Source organism: Andrographis paniculata, unplaced genomic scaffold, assembly GCF_009805555.1.
Source record: "Andrographis paniculata isolate CXL003 unplaced genomic scaffold, ASM980555v1 Contig30END, whole genome shotgun sequence".
In the NCBI taxonomy this organism is placed as follows: Eukaryota; Viridiplantae; Streptophyta; class Magnoliopsida; order Lamiales; family Acanthaceae; genus Andrographis; species Andrographis paniculata.
The window spans coordinates 3,637,429-3,659,532 of record NW_026137563.1 but is presented as its reverse complement, the minus strand read 5'-3'; the positions used below and the strand labels follow the sequence as shown (position 1 = coordinate 3,659,532).

General features: G+C 36.7%; 3 protein-coding genes across 4 annotated transcripts; all 3 read right to left on the bottom strand.

The window, feature by feature from the left end:
- Positions 1-1,220: 1,220 nt before the first annotated feature.
- Positions 1,221-3,666, bottom strand: LOC127246327 (uncharacterized). 2 transcript variants are annotated; one of them, XM_051267615.1, is made up of 5 exons: positions 2,966-3,666; positions 2,639-2,789; positions 2,208-2,321; positions 1,864-2,130; positions 1,221-1,657 (listed from the first exon to the last, which is right to left on the bottom strand). In XM_051267615.1, exons 1-5 carry the CDS (start codon positions 3,043-3,045, stop codon positions 1,481-1,483), a joined length of 789 nt encoding a protein of 262 aa, XP_051123572.1. In that variant the 5' UTR covers positions 3,046-3,666; the 3' UTR covers positions 1,221-1,480. The 2 variants fall into 2 exon arrangements, with proteins under 2 accessions (XP_051123572.1, XP_051123573.1); XM_051267616.1 differs by having other exon boundaries at positions 1,864-2,082; positions 2,966-3,660.
- Positions 3,667-3,697: 31 nt separating this feature from the next.
- Positions 3,698-5,688, bottom strand: LOC127246326 (GDSL esterase/lipase At1g71691). The gene is made up of 5 exons (XM_051267614.1): positions 5,299-5,688; positions 5,035-5,156; positions 4,572-4,820; positions 4,212-4,461; positions 3,698-4,100 (listed from the first exon to the last, which is right to left on the bottom strand). The coding sequence occupies exons 1-5, from the start codon at positions 5,561-5,563 to the stop codon at positions 3,880-3,882; spliced, it is 1,107 nt and encodes a 368-aa protein (XP_051123571.1). The 5' UTR covers positions 5,564-5,688; the 3' UTR covers positions 3,698-3,879.
- A 1,281-nt stretch (positions 5,689-6,969) lies between these two features.
- On the bottom strand, positions 6,970-16,042 carry LOC127246325 (suppressor of mec-8 and unc-52 protein homolog 1). Its single transcript, XM_051267612.1, has 16 exons — positions 15,848-16,042; positions 14,731-14,941; positions 13,916-14,068; positions 13,502-13,550; positions 12,917-13,000; positions 12,137-12,240; positions 11,799-11,885; positions 11,659-11,712; positions 9,747-9,842; positions 9,390-9,517; positions 9,108-9,234; positions 8,950-9,009; positions 8,727-8,834; positions 7,927-8,027; positions 7,383-7,434; positions 6,970-7,287 (listed from the first exon to the last, which is right to left on the bottom strand). Exons 1-16 carry the CDS (start codon positions 15,877-15,879, stop codon positions 7,189-7,191), a joined length of 1,545 nt encoding a protein of 514 aa, XP_051123569.1. The 5' UTR covers positions 15,880-16,042; the 3' UTR covers positions 6,970-7,188.
- Positions 16,043-22,104: the final 6,062 nt, after the last annotated feature.

Here is a 22,104-nt window from a genome sequence, read left to right as displayed (position 1 = left end):
ATAACCAAATTTATTATACAAATATTTAAATATGTTAAAAAAAAATACTATATCAAACAATCAATAAATAATAATTATTAAAAATTAATTATTTGTATTTAAATTACACAATATTATTGTGGTGAGGACCACAATGAATTCAAATATATATATAAGATAAGATATGATATAATTAAAATTATATATATAAATAAATTTAATACAACACCTATGCAAAATAAAATTAATGTTATAATAAACTACATCTATCTCATATGTAAATATACATTTAAAAGAAATAATTACAAAGATATCTATACAAATAATTATTATATATGATGCACATGATTTTAAAACATATATATTAAAAATATATACTCTATATATTAAATATTATAATCAATGAAAATTAAATAAAAAAATGTAAAAATACTAAGAATTCAAATTTTATATAAAGTGGAATCCACATATGTTAATATGATAAGATAAGATAAATTTATATATAATTAAATTTATAAGCATACAAAAACATCCGATGTAAAATTATACTGTAATTTACAATTTATACATATACAATTAAAATCTATCTCTACATTTATAATATTATTTATATGTTAGCATATTAGAAAATATATTATTAAATTATTACAATTCTATTAATATATTAAGTATATAAAAATAACCATTAAATACAATTATATTACATATAAGTGAACTTTACAATGAACTCTTATAATAATATATATACATTTAAAAATTAATCATTAAAATAAATATATATAACAATTATTGTATATAATTCATATTTTTATAACCACCAATCAAAAGTAATGACCAATCACATTATTTTTAAAAAAAATGCAAAATCGCTAAAAATTCAAGCTTTTTGTGAGTGGACCCCACGATGAGCTCCTATAATATTATATATATGATATGATATATATATTATATTTTCTGTTTATTATATATATATATTATTTTTTTCATCCAAAAGTTAGAAAATAAATGAATATTTACTTTTTGCCTTATGATATAGTAGTATAAAATTAATATTAAATTGTTTGTATAAATAAATATAAATATAAGAGTAAATATTTTGATTTTAAACAATAAAAAATAACAAAATATACTTATCTACACAAAATATACATATTTTTTGTCGGAGAGTTTTCGTATGTAGATACCTTTTGTATTTTATTTTGAATTTATAATAATATTAATATCAATATATTTTACCTTGTGTTAATAGGTGAAAATAACTAGACACAGCCCCCTAGTATAGTATATATATAGGATATATATATGGTATAGTATGACGTTAGATATCGTGCTGTGAATGCATACATGCACACAATCATTCTACTTGCATGAAAATTGCTACCACAAAGCAACATCAGGATGAAACCACCCACCCCTCATCACTCTGCAATTCAAAGTTGAAACCAAAATACAGCCGTGAGGATGAGGTGAAAGTGAAACTTCTCTTCTCTTCTCCATCCCATTATTGTGGAGGAGAGCCTCCACGCCAGTAGCCCCATTTGCTCATTCCACATTCTGACAGGAACTTCTCATATTCATCTTCAAGCTTACTGTTGTAACTATGGGAATGACCGGATGCTATGTCTTCCAAATCCAAATGCAATTGCTCCTCCTCCTCCTCCTCCTCCTCCGCACATACCTGCAATAATGAATAATAAATACATGTCAAGCAAGGTGCATTGAATTATTGAACAACAACAACAATTCTATATTCAAACATCTAAGCCCACACACATAAAAATAAATATACATATTCTTCCAATGGAGCAGACTCATAGGAGAGATTGGGGGTGGAAAGGAAAGGAAAGGATGGGTGTGACTTGCGAGTGAATACAATTTGCTTACTTCAGAATCAGGTTCAGATGCCATATCCAATGCCTCTGGATCATTTAAGTCGCTAAGTACAGCTTTCCATCTCATGCTGCCATGGCGACCAAGTCTAGCGTCACTCGCACCTTCATGTCTCAAGCTCTTGGTAGCTCTCTTTTGAGAAGCAGCCATTATGCATCGGATGCAAAAGGCTACCAGAGGTACCAGAACTAGAAAAGAACCAGTGATTTTAGCCTGATGATAAATACGGACAAGTTTGTTTGAACATGCAGATTTATAGACCTACACAAAAAATACATCACAGGGACAGGGGGAGTATGCAACGTAATGTGAAATGGAGAATGGATGGAAGTGCTCACAGGTGGTAGTTTACTGGGTGTTGGCACAGTGACTATTGGATACCACCGTCTTCCGGATAATCCACGACCTGGGCCAGAGGCCATTTTATGCAGTTCATTTCCCTCAGGGTGGCACTGGCATCAAACATTATTATTATTATTAACAAGATATAACAAGACAAGAAGCAGCATGATTAAGTCTTCTTGATTGATGAAAGTGAAACACATATAGCTATCAGAAATTGATGGATCAATCTCTGAGATCATAAACACCCAAATACTCACTCTTACACTAATTGCTGCCAAACACAACTCGTTAGTTAGTTGTTCAAGATCATGTAAGCAAATACTTTTGCAAGCACTAATAGCTCAACTCAGACTGCGGACATCCCCGACTGCAGACAAGTGAAGAAACACGCAGATCCTATTTATTGATAAGACAAGGAGCTAACCGCTCCGGGAAATCCATCAACGGCAGCGGAGCCAGACGGGATATTCATACGAAGGCGTTGCCCTTCAAAGATGATCTTAACATCAACAATATTCGTGTTCTCATCAACCGGCACCACATCCAATCTTGAAATGAACGTCAGACTTTCCCTTCTGCAATTGGAACATCAGAATCCCATTGCAATACGGTTAGAGTCACAGCTGCCAGAGGAAACATCACACACACACACCACACACATCTGTTGCAAATATAGCTCCGACAACCAACAGGAAAGTACATAACGCAACATCGATCAACCAGAAAGCACACAAAAGTAAAATCTATTTACTGTTTGAGCACACGAACTAAGAATTTCTCTCCTATGCTTCCTCGCCCAATCCAAGATACCCTCTGACTCTGAATATGCATCTCCCGACGCTATATCAAGAATATTCACAAATAGATGGATTAAAAATCAGCTTTCCACGCGTAAATGCAGACGATCATCGCGCGAGGGCAGGCAGGACACGAAGCGACGAGCACCTGAGCAAGTAAAGCGCAAAACGAAGAAGAGGAGGAGCTAAAGATGGCAGTTGGATGGGAAGGCTGGGCAAGCTTCAGTTCCACTGTCGATCATTACAATATTGTTTTGTGTTATTATATTGTGACGTCCGTCCGTCTTGTTTTGGATGAGAGTCGGGTTCATCAGAATCACAGATTGGGAAGGAAAAGCGTTGGTGGGGATGATAGGCCAGGGCCGATGGGGCGTACGTGAAACTCACTTGCTCACTTATTGGGCCTTAACTCTGTAAGTAAGGCCTATTACAATAATATTTTAATAACCCTTTAGCCCATCTATAGGCCTTTAACTTATTAGTCCACTTCTTTTAATCGGACCGCCCCCGCCTGCCCGCCCGATCACTTCACTGATCAAGATCAAGTTCAGTTTCAATACCAACCACTGTCTAACCAGTAACCGCCGTAAAACTATATTATTATTATTCCTGAGAATTGAAGCTCAAGCAAGCAATGCCAATTGCCATATATAACGAAGAAGAAGAAGAAGAAGAAGAAGAAGAAGAAGAAGAAGAAGAATGTTGATTGATCAAATCCAATTCTTGAGGAAGAACAAACTGCAAGTGCAGCCCGCAACAGTAGAGATGGGGATGGGGATGGGATGCAACAGGCGATTTGGTGAAAATTAAATACTAGTGTAGTCTGTATAGTATAATAAATAAATGTGATATGGTGTGTTGTGCTGTGTTAGAGGGTGGCCAGTTGCTGTACGGAGATGGGGTAAACAACATCGGTATTGCCACTGAAAGCCCTCTTCCCAAACAAGATGTTAACAGCTTCAGTGGGGTGGAATGCATCCCAGAACACGTACTGGCTCCTGTTTGGGCAGGGAGTCTGGAATGGAAGACAAGTGATCTGCCCCCTGTTCCTTCCAATGCCGCAGCACCCACGATTCACCACATCGAACCCTGTGCAGTTGTTGTTGTTTTAGTAATTATACAAGTCTTGCATGTCTGGCTGGCTGTCTGGCTGGCTGTCTGCCTATATATACATATATAAATAGACATACATGTACATACCGTATGATCTAGCATTGGCAAGCAGATCCTGAAACATGGCGTTGACGTCGATGTAGGAGAAGCGCGCACCAGGGAGATTGAGGCTGAGGTTGTTGATCATGGCCTTTGTGTTGGTGTTGAAGGGGAGAACCAGCTGGTTCACCGCATCCGAACATCCACCCACGTTGCTTTGGGCAAGGATGCTTGGTATACAACCCATTAGCCCCAGCCCTGCTACCACGAACTTCCGAGCCCCGAGATTGTACAGCCTCTGCACCACCATCCCATCATCAACTCAACACACACACATATACTACTCCTCTACAACCAATCGTGCAATCAAATTCAATCCAAACAAAAAGATCGAGGCGGCCTGCTTACAGTGAGCTGCTGGGAGTACTGTTGGACCAGGAGATCCGCAAACTGTTGGGCATTGTACTGATTTTTGGTGTCGTAGTTAGGCATGAGGTAATTATTAAGGTAGTCATTGCTGCCCATCCCGATGAAGAAGATGCACTTGGCGAGGGCCTGCGACACGTCCGCTGCTGCACCACCACCAAAGCTGTTGCTGATCTGATCAAGAGTGTTCTCGAAGTTCCTGATCTGCTGGTTGAACGGAATGCGGCTAACCTGAACGCAAATGCAAATGCAAATGCACATGCATATGCATGCGAGTGTGTATTCAATTTCAATTTCAATCAAATGTTATAGTATGTAAATTGTGAAGAAGGGGGGGAGGATGTAGAATTATACGTAGATCTAGAGAAATGCATGCATATATGGTGTGAAGTGGAAAATATTAGAAAAGATGATATGAGAATGGAGGGAGGGAGGAAGCACTGACGAAATTTCTGCCAGTGATGTCAAGAATGCCAGCAGCAGCAGAGGCATAGTTAACTCCATAGCGCATCCCGTCGCCGGACACCTCAGAGTAGGCAGGAATGAGAGGCAACCCAAGCAGTTGAGCTGCACCCACACCACACCACACAGTCCATCCATTAATATATATACATACCTACATACTGAAAAAGCGAGAAAGCAAGCAAGCATGTAGTAGATGTAGATCTCGTTCGTTCGTTCATGTACAAAGCAAAGCAATATAAAATACCGATAGTGTCAACCATGGTGTAGCCGTTGGAGAAGCGGCCGGTGGGGCCGCCCTGGAAATCAATGCCGTAAGGGAAATAGTTGGCTTTAGCGAGGGAAGGGAGGTTGTTGTTGTTGCCATTGTCGATTAGAGAATCCCCAAATATGAACATTGCAGGCACCATTGCCCTCCTCCCCTGGCCCTCCTGCGCCCTTGCCCTCGCACTCAGACCCAACAAGAAAACAACCACAACAAGACCGGAGAAGCTCAGCGCGGTGGCTGCCATGAGAGTGAGAGTGAGAGAGATACGAGCGTTGTGGTTATGTGCGGTGTAGTAAGTAAAGTGTAAATGGGGAGGGTGTAGAGGTACGTATGTATTTATGGAGAGGGGGAGGGGAGCAGGGCTGGGTGGGTGGGTGGATGGCTAAGGACGAATGGGTGGTAGTAGCAGCAGTGGTGGTGTATTTATATTTGTATTTCTATTTGAATTGAAGTAGAGGATGAGACCAGAGGAAGAGGAAGAGGAGGTTGTTGAGGATGAGTAAATGCATTCACCTTTATGTTGTTCCTGCCCTGCTACTAAATGCTCGTAATCTCACACACACACACACACGTACGTACGAGTGTATTGCATGTAAATGTAATGCTTTTATTTATTTAATATTATCATTTTCATTATTTGGATTACATGAGAACCTCTGAGTGAACCCTCCAACTGAACTTCCCTCCTCCTCTAGTCCTCTTGGTTTATTTCTGGATCGCCTTCTGTGTAGCCGCTACCTAGTAATGTGTTGGGGCAATAGGTGTCACTTTGATGCATGCATGCAGCAGCATCATCTACCTCTGCCAGTCCAGTCCCGCCCCTTCCCTCTGGGATGGGAGGAGATAATGAAAATGGCAATGGCAATGGAACATGTTGACCTTGTTTCATTCGAATCCAAATTAATCCCAGAAAAGGGAAAACAGATTAGAAGAGAGGAACACTAAAATAATCTATCTATATATCTATGTTATGTATCAGCCAGCAGCAGCTTTAACCCCCCCTCTCTCTCTCAGTAGTCTCATTATTTCCTTCCTCCAATTATGGATGGTCCATTTTCCCGTCAATACAGGAGGATGGATGAGTGGGCAGGCACCAATACCATGATGCCCAACTTTGGTCATAGCAGCATCAGTAGCAGCATGCATACTACTATTACCTACTTACCCACCAAATACATACATATAATAAATTCATTAATTTGCAGAGGCACCACTCAACAAACAAATCACAGCCTTCCTGGGAAAACGTGCCTAATGATCAATCAATACCCTCTCTCTCTCTCTCTCTCTCTCTCTCTCACTCTCTCTCTCTCTCTTCCACCCATTGTCAACGCCTCTAGAATTTGGAGATGAATTGTCCGCCTGCACCATCACTTGCCCCCCGGACCTATTAATGAACGGATCCCATGCACACACACAATCAAATTTGACAAACAACCCACAATTTCCCTTTTTTTTTTTATTTGGTCAACGAAGAAAAACCATGATTGGTTGCATTGGGCGGCCGCCTTCAATTCAGAACAAACCAGCAGCAGCAGCAGCATGATGCACCCATCCTTTCCCAGAATACACGCCACAGTGGAGAGGAGAGGAGAGGAGAGAAGCGGAGCGGCCGGGTGCTCATTTATGAACTTCTCCCCAACTAACCACTTCATTCAATAATAATAACAATAATAATATATAATCATCTTCCCACCCCCAGCATTTTATCCTCCTCTATTACAACACAAAGATATCACTTCTGTATCTGTACTCGTGCTGGCTGCCCAGAAACAGCACGACTATATTGTTATATTCATGGATCTGGAGGGCAGCAGCAGCAGCAGGTGGAGAGGTCCTGGTAGTAGCAAACTCTCTTTGCTTGCTTTTTCAAGGCTTCCATAACTTCATGGTAGAGTCTTCACCGTATGTGGCGATGAGGTTTATGTGGGGATGGTGAGTGATGCCTATCACATCCTTCTCATGAACCTGTCAGCCACCAAAACAACACCATCACTGCAAAGCCAACCTCATTTCATACATCATATGAGACAGGCCTCCACACACTCGAAACAACAACGAACCTTCATTAGATGCTCCAGATTGCCAGATTGATGACTGAAGCAATATAAAGTTCTACACACAAGTCAAATACTCATCTTAGCAAAAAAAAAAAAAAAACACTTGGGGGGTGATAAAATAATAATAATACAACTACCACAGCGGAGTAACAGACAGACTAGCACCTATTGCCCTGAGGTGGGCAAACCACCAGATCTGGTTGGTGTTGAAGCAACCAGAAATTACTCATGGCCTACCTCTCTAACTGCCACTGTGCCAAATTCATTTATATGATGAATTCTTTCAACAATGGGAGTTGAAAAACAGTAACAGAGGCAATGAGTTCAACATTGTGAATAGGTCTACAACAAACGATGGTCTCACTCAATTGCTCCTCTTGATAGGAGTAAACCCTTACATGATGAAAGAGCCTCACTAGAGAAGTTATTATTTAGTAATGATAAGCTTCACAAGAAAAAGGGAGGCAAAGATATCTCTGAGTTCTACAAAATAAGAAGCAATATTATTATTATTATTATTATTATTTATTTATTTATTGCAAAATACCTGTCTTCACCAACACAATATATCCAATCCCCTTTGGGGGATAAACAAGCTGCCATGAAATCCCCGCCTTCTCTTTTACCAGATGAAAAACTTTTCACAACCTTCATGACATAAGTATCAGATAGACCATCATCAGTTTTCATATGCTAGTCAATAGCATTCCAATAGAACCAAGAATTTTTATTTTATTTTTAAAAAGATAGATAAATTTGAACCTAATATATACTGCATTCACACCTATTTATATAATACTCATCAAGGTTTCAAGCAAAATATTCTAGAAGAAACTAGTGTCCAATATACGGCCTTACAAGAGCTTAAAAGACTAAACTAGAGTTGCAGCGCAATAGCTGCAGTCATTTCCATGCTAAGGGTAGCAAATAATGAAAGAAACACTTAGGTTGTGTTCTTTTTATGAGTTTTACCACAGGTTTTTACTATTCATATTCTTTTTTCCGTATAAAAATATCACATCAAACAATTCTTTTCTTTTTTTATATTATACTACAAATTTATTTTACATTCAAAACATCACATCAATCTCTATTTATATCACATCAAACAACTTTCAAATTCAACATTTTACTATTCAAAAATCCAAACCCAAAAACTAAAACCCACAATCAAACACACGCTTATAGAATCCTGCCCAATTCAAAGCCTGAAGTGATATATGTCCCAAAAATATTATAAAGTATTGCAAAGCACATCTTGGTTCCTAATTAAAGAGGAGTTATCTTTCCTGCCTGCCCTTTGATTTCCACAAGATGAAAGGGATAAGTAGGGACAGATCTCTTTACCTGTCCTTGGAGTGTCATGATGTACACTGATGACGTTTTGTTGCATACAATTATATGATCTGCATTTTTTGGGTATAGATGAATAGAATTCACAGATGCATCACCACCCTGCGATTCATAAGGCAAAGAAATTACAGAATAATTGATTTAAGACAAAAATACATTCAGATTATCGGTAATATTTTCTACTTTTAAGTCACGACAGAAGCTAACATATATTTACCCTGAGAGGAGGCGGTGGTTTAAATGTCTGCAGACAATCTGTAGTCTTCACATCCCAAACCTGTATGTTACAATTAACACGCAAAAGTGCATACAAAAAGTGTTTAGAAGTCTTCAAATATTAGGCCATTATTGATGGGAAATAACAAGGCAACTAACTTTCACAGTGCAATCACTAGATGCAGTTATGACACGAGAACCATCAGCAGTGAAAACGGCATCATTCACATAAGATGTATGGCCGCGGAACTCCTTCAACATTTTCCCGGACTTCAAGCCATGAATCCTGTACAAAATATGAAAATCACATTGTTAAAATGGATGATAACTCTATCCTCAAAATCTGTAATTTCCAACTTCCAACTCTCAACTTTATTAATGTCTTTGAGAAGTCGATAAAAAAGAGTAACAGTAACATTGTTTTGCAGTATTTCAGCATACCTAGCAGTGCTGTCAAATGATGTACTTAATAACTGTGTTCCATCTCTAGAAAATGTGACACTGGTGACACCCTCAGAATGTGCACGCTCCAGCCGCCGCAAGCACTGACCAGTTCTTATACGCCACACCTATAGCCAAACAGACAAACAACTAGATTCACTTCTTTCTACAAAAATTTCCAAGTCAGGCAAAGTTTTAATTTGAATGCATTCAGCATATACAGAAACCATCACAAAATTAGAATGCAACAACACAGCAGCATCCGAAAGTCAGGTTTCTTTACTGTTGTGCAAGTACCCATGAAAAATAATAACAATTAGAATTCACATGAGAATTACAAGCTGAAATGACCCTTACCTTTATCTTCCCATCTTGGGATCCAGATGCAAGCATCTCAGAATCTCTACTAAAATCAACACATAGGACAGCATCATCATGCATCATAAAAGTTTCCTGCCAACATTTCACTAGTGAGACAAGTGAGGCATTATGTTCACAACAGTAAATGAATATCGCAACCATCATATTTTAGCATCTAGGGAACAAAATAACAGAGCCACAATCAGCATCAGCATTGCAGATACAAAACTTGGAGAACCAGTCAATTAGAGTAAAGATAATACTGTGGAATCAACTTGCTTTCAACGTAACGGGACAAACGTCATTTACAGTTGGAACCACATACATGTCATTGAATAACAAAGTAAAAAACTTGTTATAAGTGTTTACAGGCGCTTTGCTTAGAAATCTAGAACTCTCAATATTTCATAAAAAGAAAGCATCATTGTTTCACTGAGAACTAAAATTAATGAGGAACATTGACACGATAAAATTGTTACAATTTGAAGAGAATTTTTAAGATATTTCTTAATAATGAAATTAAAATCTTAGGCCTAATACAAAATGTATAAACTCAAATAATAACAAAATAATCTAATTAATATGCTTAAATAATAACCTAGGGTTGTTTTGTCATTTCAAACTAAAATCAATATAATTCATTCTGCACAGCTTCCAATAAATATTATTACTATTTCCTCTCACAAAATATCACATTAAAATACTATTCAAACAAATAATCAAATCAACATTCCATTTGAAATCAATTCCAAACCACAACAAAAAAAACCTCTAATCTAATAGACATACGTAAATAATAATTATTAAATTTAAATAATATTAATCAAAGTATCTATTTAAACTATATCTCAACATCTCGCCTCAACTCTAGTTGGTGTTAATAGAAACCAACTCGAGTTTGGCAAATGAGACCGGAGGTAGAGTTTGAATATGGACGGACTTCATAACTAGGCATCAAGCTTTGTAACATTCTAAGAAATTAATTTTTGGCCAAAAGAAGCTGTCTAGCTGCGGCAATCCTATATCGAGGGAACATGCTGGCGGTGCTAAACTCTAAGTAAACCACAATCTTTTGTCACGCCAGTGGCGGCGTTAAATTAGGGTTTTTGATGGCGACAATCCTATCACGGCGGCATCACCGGTGATCCTTTGTTGCTATAGTGACGCTAAAACCCTATGAAATTAAATTCTAATAGGTTGAAACTCTGGACTTAAAGACCAAACCAAAAACTTACCAAAATTAGAGAACTTGACAGATAAATTGAAGTATTCCAATATATTGTCTCCACAAATTTCTAGCAATTTCGGACACGGAGGGTGTCTTCACATATGGCTAGAGTCAACGGCAACAAAATTGTTAGATTTCATTGACAAGATGTTGATTAGCACAGGTAGCTCACACGAGCTTACTTCCGGCTAAAATGTTTGGTGGTCAGTGCTGTCTCATAGTCAGGAATATAATAGCGGTGGTGGTATAGGTCAAATGTGACAGAAAAGCAACTAATAGATGCAATTAGAACGGGTTATATATTTTCGGAGTTGTAGATCTCAATATCTCATTTGAGAGGCAGTAAACACAGATTTGATACCATGTTACATTTTGAAAAGAATTTCTAAGATGTTTATTAATAATGAATTGAAAACCTATTTATAGACCAGATACAAAATGGATAAACTCAAATAATAACAAAATAATCTAGTAAATACGTTTAAATAATAACAATCTAATATAATAAATACACCTAAATAATAATTATCAAATCTAAATACTATTAACCAAAATATCTATCTAAAATGTATCTCAACAAAAACAATAACATCATATTTGAGATTCATATAGCATGAGAATAATATAATAACCAATACCAAAAGGTCAGAAATAAAGCAAAATTAGTAAGAAGCAACTCACATCAGCCTGGTATTGAAGATCCTTCTTCAGTTTTCCACTTATGTGATCCCACACCTAAAAATGACATAAAATGAGATACCAGCATTTGAGGCCAAAAGTATTAAAAATAAAAAAAGAAGAGTCATTTCACAACAAATAACCTCAATAAAGCCATCAACGGAACAAGAAACAAGGAATTGACCATCTGGAGAGAACTTAGCACCCTCTGGATGACTGTTCTTCCCAAACTGCAGAAAATAACAAGAGGATGTAAAATCACAACAATATTACGAGAACCAATCAAGTACAGCAAGCTGTTAGCACTTTTCCGTTTCTATAAATGCAATACATTGCTTCAAAGGAATTGAGGCTGAAAGAAAAGTACTATGGGTAGAATCTTTCCTAAGGTCAAAATTGTGAATTCTCCAAAGATACTCGTTGGTGGTGCGGGATGAAAGAGCAGACCAATATAATTTACGACGCAAGATGCATAACTTGCCTTTATAGTGTGCCCAAGAGTTGTTGGGAACATGTCTTCTACATCTTGTTTCATAGCAGCAGTACCTCGGAACAGATCAAACTGTGTTCCAGGTGGAAGTAAACCTGGAGAGACCAAAGCCAAATTAGATGCGACAAAAAAAGCCATATCTGACAGGCAAGTGAAATAGTATAAAAACATTGTGATATATGTCATATGCCTTCAAACTAAAAATCAACAGTCCTAAAAATAATGTGATACTTTCATACTGATGTGTAACTGTACTTCAGTCCAATCAGTCGTCTGTCAAAAGTGTTCATAACAGCAGGTATCAACTGGCGAGGCTGCTTAATCATATACAAGTATTGCCTCCCATCTTAAACTATACTAAACTTAACTAAACTTGGCATGATCAATTATATGTGACCATGTGAGTTCTGCACATGAAACTGGTTTGCATTTCAAATGGCAAGCAGCATTCAAATTAGAGGTTCCATATCATGTGTTCAATTAAAAGGGCATCTATGATGACAGTAAAAAAAAAAATTAGAAAAAAAAAAATCAATATTTACAACAGACAATTTTGGCAATAATAGAAGTGATACTCCAGGTACATGGGAGAGAATTAGATCCTATTCATAAAAACTTTGAAATCCTATATTTATAAAGAATGTAGAAACAAACTATATTCCTGCATTCAGCAATAATAGACTGAAAAGTGATGGTATCATTAGATAAACACAAAAGATCAGCAATAAATTAAAATGAGAGAATGATAGTTCTACTATATTTGTAAGAAACCTTGATGCTGCTGCCACTTAAGGGCTTGGCCAATCAAAGCCATCAATCGCGAAGGCGGAACCACTGAAACTTCCGCAGCAATAGCTGAGAAAGATGATAGATATATCTCAGGACACATATCACTATAATAATAATACATTAAAATAAGGTAATAATCCCAAGTAAGCAGAAAAATACAAGCATGTCTATGCTGAATAATGGATCTCGTATTTTACTCAAATAGATGGCTAACAAATGGTTGAACAAAATAGAATGGTGTTGCAAGTCCTAGGCTGGAGTACTTTCAAGAGAAACAGAGAAACCCTGTAAACTATTTATGTTTTGGCTACAACATACATACCTATCCATCTGGAAACAAAATATATTTCAACATGCTAAACCTAAATGCTCAGATATCGAAAAATTAGTTCATAATTCATTAGCAATCAAATGTTTACTACTAGCATATTCCAGTGTTGATTGATAACTGTACTATGATCGAGCAAGAGAAGCAAAATAGACTTAACCGCACCTTTAAAATGTTCAGCATAACATACACTAGCATTCTGTGGCAGATCAATTAAACAAAGGAAAAAAGCATGGAACCTTGTGCTATTGAAGCGCGTCTTTTCTCCTTTGTAGAGTCCTGATACACCTGCACACAATAAAATGTAATTGGAATCACTTCAAATTTAAAGGGTATAAAGTACAAAACAGAATACACCTTTAAAATTGTTAGCAGTGGCAAAGGAATCAAATTAATCATAGTACAACGTTTAAAATTTTGATTTAAGAAAAAAAAAAGGAACATGGTTCAAAAAGGTACATTTGCAAGATGGAACATATGCCAATGAGGCATCTTTTTTTTTAAGTTTGTCAAAGTAACCAGAAAAAAATTGTTTTTAAAATGCATAACCCCACAACCAGTAGATTATAGAAGACACATAAGATAATACTACACAAAATGAAAGAGCTGAGATATAAGAAAGAAAGCCTCAAATGAAGAATAGTCATCCATACTTCATTCGGGTCAAAATAAGTCCGAACAAGTAGATGCTCAAGTCGTAAGTACCGCTCTGGTTGTTCCTGTTTCATGACACCCATCACCTGTGTTTGTCTTAATATAGCACGAGCAGTATCAATCTCCCGCAGTTCAATCATTTCCAAAACAATCTATGCAAAAACAAAGAGAACAGAAATTATTACAGAATTCCCAATCGGATGAAGATCACAATTAAGTAGAATAAACTATAAGAGAGAAAACACTTTAAGAAGCGTACCAACTATCACCATGTCCACCCACATCCTTTTCATTTTAGAACAACTTCAATAAATATAAATAAAAAATGGAGTAAATTGATATAAGATTTGACAGTTCAGACGGAAAACCAGTGTTGTGACTTCATGAATGTTGATGGGACCAGATGATCCCAATAAAATGTATCAAGAGAAATCAACGCTGAATAGAAAGTCATCAGCCAACGTGTGCAGGTATAAGATATCAAAGTTTGTACACATAAATTTGAGAAAACTTACATAGAATTTATAAGGTTTTATTATGTGTCACATAATTTTAGGTTTCAAGTATCTATACTGGAAAATCTGCAATAACCACAATAGAAGCAAAAACTAACACATAAAACAAGCACAACACAGAAAGAAATGATAGGAATATTTTATTCTAGGAATTATCCGTTGACATCGGCATGGCAAACCAATATTGCAGTTATATACTTAATGTAAAAGGGGGTGTAAATGTGTATGTATACAATACAAGTCAAGACCAGCAGGCCATATAAGTTTGTGTGCATGTCACTGTAGTAGAAGCAGACTACCTGCTCGTATAGGTCTTCTAATTTTTTTCGTGGAAGCTTAAGTTGTGCAACTTGAGGTAAGATAGCATCCCACCTTCCACTGTTTATATCAGCAATAAATGTTTCCAGGCTGTCAACTGTATTCAGAGAAACTTGGCACTCATTCTGGAGTGTTTGAAAAGTTTGATGCAGGGAGTTCTCTTTGCAGAACTGAAGTACAATCTTGATCACACTGCAGGCGAGTTCATGAGAAAATATACATACGGTCAGAATAAAGTGGCCTGGTATACTTGCTTAACTGGTTGCAGGTCAACCAAGACAATAAGGGGTATATCAGATTAATCCAAAGTTGGACTACTAATGCTCAATTGGGTACCAAAGGAGAATTCCAAAAAAAAATGACCCCACATGGATATACGTACCAATGGATATTAAACAGAAAGTTAAATGAAATAAAACAAATTATCAATCCAGTTCTTATAAAAACCATAGGTCCACAGGCTGGACGACCCAGATACTTTCAAACCAAGGAATAAACCAGGAAGCAGGTGACTTCTTTAATGACTGAGGGAAAAACTTTAGGAATAGATATTTGCAAGTGGGGAAACCTGCAGCCTGCCTCAAGAAACAACCATATAGCACTTCACTATTAAGAACAGCAAGTTCTTAGTAGATGAATAAGGCATTGTATGCGGCCAGTCATGGATCATAGTCCAACAAAGGAAGGATGAAGGGCGATAAAAGCGAAAAATAATAAATAAATATATAGATGGAGGTCTTCAAGTGTTCAATTTCAGCATTATCAAAATTTTGAATTTCAACAAGGCAACTGAGATGGAGCAATCTTTCTGACGGTCGGAATACATAAAAGTAAATAGAGTTCTGTTATGATGGATGCACTTGCTACATAGACATAATCGTAAGCAACAAGAAGGAACTATTTTGTCCACTGATTTTTACTCCATTCTCGAAATCTTGGTTCACTCGACACCCAGAGACTAAACGCAAGAAAGGAAAAGCCCTGAAGCTAACGTGCTCATTATAAGCCATAGGCTACAGTGGAGACATGTCGATAGTAAAGCAGGGAGGAAAGCATGTACGAAATATATATTTCCAGGACGATTGAACGGAGGCTTACTCTCGGGCTTCGATTTCGAGTGTGGAAGACATGGCGCAGAGAGGGAAGCGTCAAAACCCTAATCTTGAAAACCCTGCGGGAGTGGCGGTGAGAGGCAGAGCGAGAGCGAGACGGAGATGGGAGAGATGACTGAGCCCTAATCTCCTCCTACGTCAAAAACTTTGCGGTCCTCTGCTCTGCATTTCTATACAAAATTGTTTTTGATATATATATATATATATGCGAGTCGCTCAAGTTTTTGTTACGCAGAATTAAATAAGTAATTCCTACGAACTTATATATATACTGAATTGGTCACAGAATCTTCCAGTATCTAGTCGGTTGGAAGATGAGAGAAAAAAAAATAATAAATTATATAAATATATAATAATATTTTGATAATTTTTTTTATTTTATTAAAAAAATATTTTCTACAAAATAATATATATACTGAATTGATCGGATGATAAGGAGGAGAACTGTCCAGTAGGTAGTCGTTAGGGATAGAAATATAAGAGAAAAAAAATATAATAAATTATATAAATATATATTTTTAATTTTTGTGCAACCAACCAATTTAAAAAATATATATATTTTTCTTTGAATAATTTTTTTTTCTATTTTATTAAAAAATTGTTTTCTATAAAATGATATATATACTGAATTGGTCGGACGAGATGGAGGAGAACCATCCAGTAGGTAGTCGGTTGGGATAGAAAAATGAGAGAAAAAATTATAATAAATTATATAAATATATATTTGTTACGTACAAAAAATAATAATAATAATGACAATGATAGCAGGGTCATAAAGGACGTCTGTCAAAAGAAGGTCGGTCGAAAGAAGATGAGACGGACGATAAGGAAGTATGGCCAAATGAGGTCGGTCGAAAGAGGAAGTCGGACGAAGAAGGACGGCTGATACGAATGTCGGACCAAATGAGGTCGGCCGAAGAAGGCTGAGAGGGCCGATACGGAGGTCGGGACAAATGAGGTCGGGCAAAGACGGATGAGACGGCCGATACGGTGGTCGGACCAAATGAGGTCGGGCGAAGACAGATGAGATGGCCGATATGTAGGTCGGGCCAAATGAGGTCGGATGAGAAGAAAGGAGGAGAAACGTCCATTAAGTAGTCGGTTGTGATAGAAAGATGAGATAAAGAAATATAATAAATTATACTTGTTAGGTACAAAAATTAATAATAATAAGGATAATGGTAGCAGGGTCAAAATAAAGAGGTCGGTCAGAAGAAGGGAGGTCGAATCAGCAGATCGGATGGTCTGCAGTCAGTTAAGCAAGTCCGTTGGTGTGCGGTCGGGTTCGGCGTCGGATGGTCCGTGCTCGGATAGGCAGGTTGGGAAGCCCGCGGTCGGATAGGCAGGTCGGGAGGTCCGCGGTCGGATAGATAGGTTGGTTGGTCCGCAGGCGGATAGCCAGGTCGGTTGGTCCGCAGGCGGATAGACAAGTCGGGAAGGTTCACGGTCGGATAAGCAGGTCGGTTGCTGCGAAGATCAAGTGGGAGGAACATAGTTTGGTCGTTTGGTGGCCAAGCAATCGTTTGGTTTAGAAAGATGAGAGAAAGAAATATAATCAATTATATAAATATATATCTTTTATATTCTCTATAAGAGCAGCCGTCTAGTCGGACCAAATTTTTTTTTGTTTTGCGTGCCCACCAAATTCAAAAACCCCTGCATTAGTTTCAAATACATTTTTTAATATATCATAGATTTAAAATATTATAACTAAATTATTGTATTAAAGTAAATTTTATGATCTACAAAATGATATCCATATCAATATATATTCTACAACTAAATCACTACAAATTAACTAATGGAATTTGAAAAACACAAACCTCAATAATACCCAGTATCTTCAGTATAGGGGGTAAATTGACAAATTTAGCCATACTTGTCCATAAAATATTACCGGTAATTTAGTAGGAGAGGTGAAATAGTCATTTTATGTAGCCATTTTCACATCTTGGTATATGTAAGTATTAGGATATTTAAAATTACTAGATTGCATATAGAGCTACTGGTCAATTGGATTTAGATACATCTGACGTTAAAAATATTTAATTTCAGTATCTTCTAATTTTGCAGTTACACTTCACTCCATACTTTCAATTGTACTTAACTCCTAGTGTTCATTTTACCTTTAAGATTTCTATATAATATAAGAAATATTGTAACTCTAAAATTATCCCGCTATACGAAGAATAAGTCAGAGTTATGTACCTATATTTTTTATTTATGTACTCAAATTAGTTATTGAATACAAAATTTAAAAGAAGAAAAATAAAATCCTAATATATACTACCATCTGAATCATTGCTTTCACATTTCTTCCAAACTCTTCCCGTCATACCTTTTCTCTCACCTTCGAAGTCCCCTCCAAAGAAATCGTCGTTAATCCTCCCCGCAGGAACTTCTTCTGCCATCGGAAGTCTCCATTGAGGGTATTTACCGTTTTGATACAACAGACTACATCGGTGGAAAAATGTGGCAAAAAAGTTGGGGCAGAATTACCAAAAGACTCGTCAATTGTGCGTGGTGTTATTGCGCGACATGACCCAAAAAGAAAAGAAGACCCGGAATTCACTTCTTCTCCAAGGTTAAAACAAAAGAAATGGAGAGCAACAAGCCAATGAGAGGATAAAAGCAAAAACAATGATCAAACAATCAAGGTTGGTGAAACATGCATACGTTAAAATTCTGTGTGCTTTGATTAACATATTTTGTACGTCTTTTATTTTTTCATGTACCTTAGTTTCTAGATGGTAATTTTTATCGGAACAAATTATATGCTTAGATATACAATGTGTGTGCTTCGATTGGCAACTTGTGTAACTGTAGGTTGGTGATGGTGAAATGGGCCACCAACAGACCTTTGTTGCCGATTCTTCGAAGTGGAAATTGTATCGAGGGTCTATTAATTCCTGTGGGAGTGGATGCATTTCCAAAGATGAGACCAAAATGATAGGCAACTTTATTGCGAATTTTGATATACGGTAAATACTAGTTTTTGCTCTATCTGTATAGTTTTCAAGTATGTTAAACACTCTAACAGCTTGGTGTTTGTAGGGCGACTGTATAGAATCATGGACTAGTATACGTAACGTCTGAATCAGTGATTGATCTGTTATTTGACGATGTTATCCGTGGTGAGATTACGGATGCGTACTTACAATGGCTCTGCAGTCAAGAATTTAGGCACCAACATGGGGTGATAACATGATGTGGTTTCGTTTATTCATTTGTCGTTGTATGGTGTTAATTTATTTTAATATTTATACTATTTAGTTTATCATATGTTACAGTTAATAGTTTTTTTTTTATGTAATTCTGAACGTACTGCAGACGAAAATCATTGAGACAACATCAAACTTGAAAAAAGCGGCCGATGAATAAAAGCAAAAATTTTGTGAGCAAAAACATCAGGGAGTTTTATTTATCTTTACAAGAGGTCGTGCAGCTCGAAGTGGCTAAAGTAATGGAGCAAATTAGGGATGGTTGTTGGTATGTATTTTTTCCGGTCCACACAAAATTTCATGGCATTTGTGCATTTTGGATACGGCTTCACGTAAACTGACAGAGTGTAATTCAAAGAGATCTCCCTTCACAAGAGGAAACGCAAAAAGTCTTGTAAGAATTATAGTATGTGCCCTATATCTATCCTGACATATTAATTCACCTTGAGTTATTCTTATGTAGACTCGATTCATGTACTTGTACTTGAATGAATTTCATTTGTGGCCAATGGCGGATGATACCCTGAAGGTCATTTTTAGTCGAGGCCAAGGTGAAAGTCTCGATTGTGGCCTCATGGTATGCATGTATGCTAAGAGCTATGCTCTAAATGATACCAACCGTTATCCACTTGGTGGCTGGGCAACCGAATTCGACGATGTTAAGGCCTATATGGTAAAAATTGTTGCACGCATTTTATCAGGTGGCTCCGGAGGACCTGTTTAGTACTTGTTGAATGATTGGGGTGTGAATTGTAATGGTCGGATTGATGAATAGTTTAGGTTTGTGGCCAATCAGGGGTACTAAGAGTTGATGTTATATTTTGACGTAAACTGTGTAAGCAAAACAAACCAATTTAATCTAATGCATGTTATTTTAAGAGCTTGCTTATATGTACTTGTATTTTGGTCCGATATACATTTGTATACATGATATGTGTAATCCAAACTTCTTAATATATACCAGGGTTTGTAACTCACACACCCATGATTAGGTGTCGACATACCCCTAGGACCAAACCATATACCCTCAGTAATGATATTTGTGCTTTCATATCAGTAATTTATATACCTCTGAACTAATAGAATGTACTCGTACAAAGGAATATGTTTGCTAACTACTTTTAAATGTAAATGATATATGTTGAGAAATGTTGTATTTATCAAAATTTTCTGAAAGCACCGGTGTACTTACCAAATTATTCTGAAAGCGTCTTTGGACCAATGATATAAAACAATAGATGACCAATACATTTCCAACAATGTGGGGAATTCCAATATATCTTACGACTAATATTTTCTATCCCTTATACTCTATTTGCTCTTGTCGGGTGTTTCTTCTTACTCTTAGATATGCTTGAACGAATATTCACAATATAAAGAATATATTAGATCATTAGTTATGCACTGACTTCATTTAGATCCTTACCATAAGTCACCTTAACTTATGATATTTCATAAGTGACATTCTTCCACCATTGCATATATAGATAGATTTTTTCGTATATCGTCTCAGAAGTATTCTCTGTTGCATACTCACTGCCCAAAAAGTGGGTATGACGTAATCCACTCATAATTGTTTGATCCAATAATAATCAGTGACAAATTATGATCATGTAACTTGAATACCCATGTTCACATTAATAATACTTGCACACGAATATGAATACTTCCATTGGCAAAGATGCATCCAATTACTACTACTATGTATACCGCCTATATTTAATGGATATACTTCCAAATGACACAAAATACTCGTATAACCATTGTAAAAGCTCCGTCAAATATATTTAATACCTATTGACGATTCACTGTTAGTAACTATTGTATTTGACATATTTTATAAAAATATAATAATATTGTAGGTACTTCCAATATGAGTTCACGCACTCCTGAAACAGATTGGTCTGAATTAATTTAAAATGATACAACCCCGATATATTATCTGCATAGAACGAGGAATATAAGGGGAATACCATCTAATTTCAAAATCCACCAACAGTGGTCACGTACGTAGATCATCATTCAATTTACAATCTTTCAAAAACAAAAAAGAGATTCCAACCATAACTAGAAATACCTAAGGTAAAGCCTCCTTGCAACTTCGTCGATTATGTCCTAGGTGACCGCGACGACCACATTTTTTAGATTGTTTCACCTATTGTGATTCAAACCATCTTTTCTTTGGCCGGCCTGGTTGGACCGATGTTGTAGAAGGAATTATCTCTGTCTGCGGGTTATTCTGCACCACATTCATATCATGAGTCAGCACCGGGTTAATGGGTTCTTCGTAAGTTTTCTTGTAGCGTTCAACGTTGTAATATCCATCGCAAAAGTCATATATAGACATATGACACCGGTCATTTCATCTTCATCGAATAATATACCCTCAGCTTCACCCCTATAGAACACAAAAATTATTATGAATCAGAATTTTTCCTAGCTAGAAGGATAGGTACCCATCTTTCTTTACCAGGTACGTATAGACCATGCACGGTTAATTACCATGGCATCCAGGGTATTTAAGGTGCAACTGGATCTATTAATCATGGCTAGTTACAAATTACAGTGTAATATCTCAAGCTACAGATATTGATGTTATTTGTAATATTCCACCTACCTATTTCAGACCGATGGATAGTGTCAATGACGTATAGTGCGGAAGTAACCGTCTACACAATACCTTCAACGTTACTTCATCTCTAAATGTTTTTACAATACTTCCATGGGTTTGTACAGTCCCACGAAACCATTAACAAAAATGCGCAGCCAATGACTACCTACAATCAACTTCAAAAAACCAAAACAAAAAACAAAAAGACACTCTGTTATGTCATGGCCACGCAAGAATGTTGTCAGCACAATCAATAAATATGGAGGTAATATATTACCAACCATATATATCGAAAATAATGATTACATGCATCATTTCAACTTAAAGTCGGTATAGGTAATACTTACTTTGTCGGTATATTGGGCATGTAACATGAATACTTATAATTCATATTCTTGGAGTGGTACATCT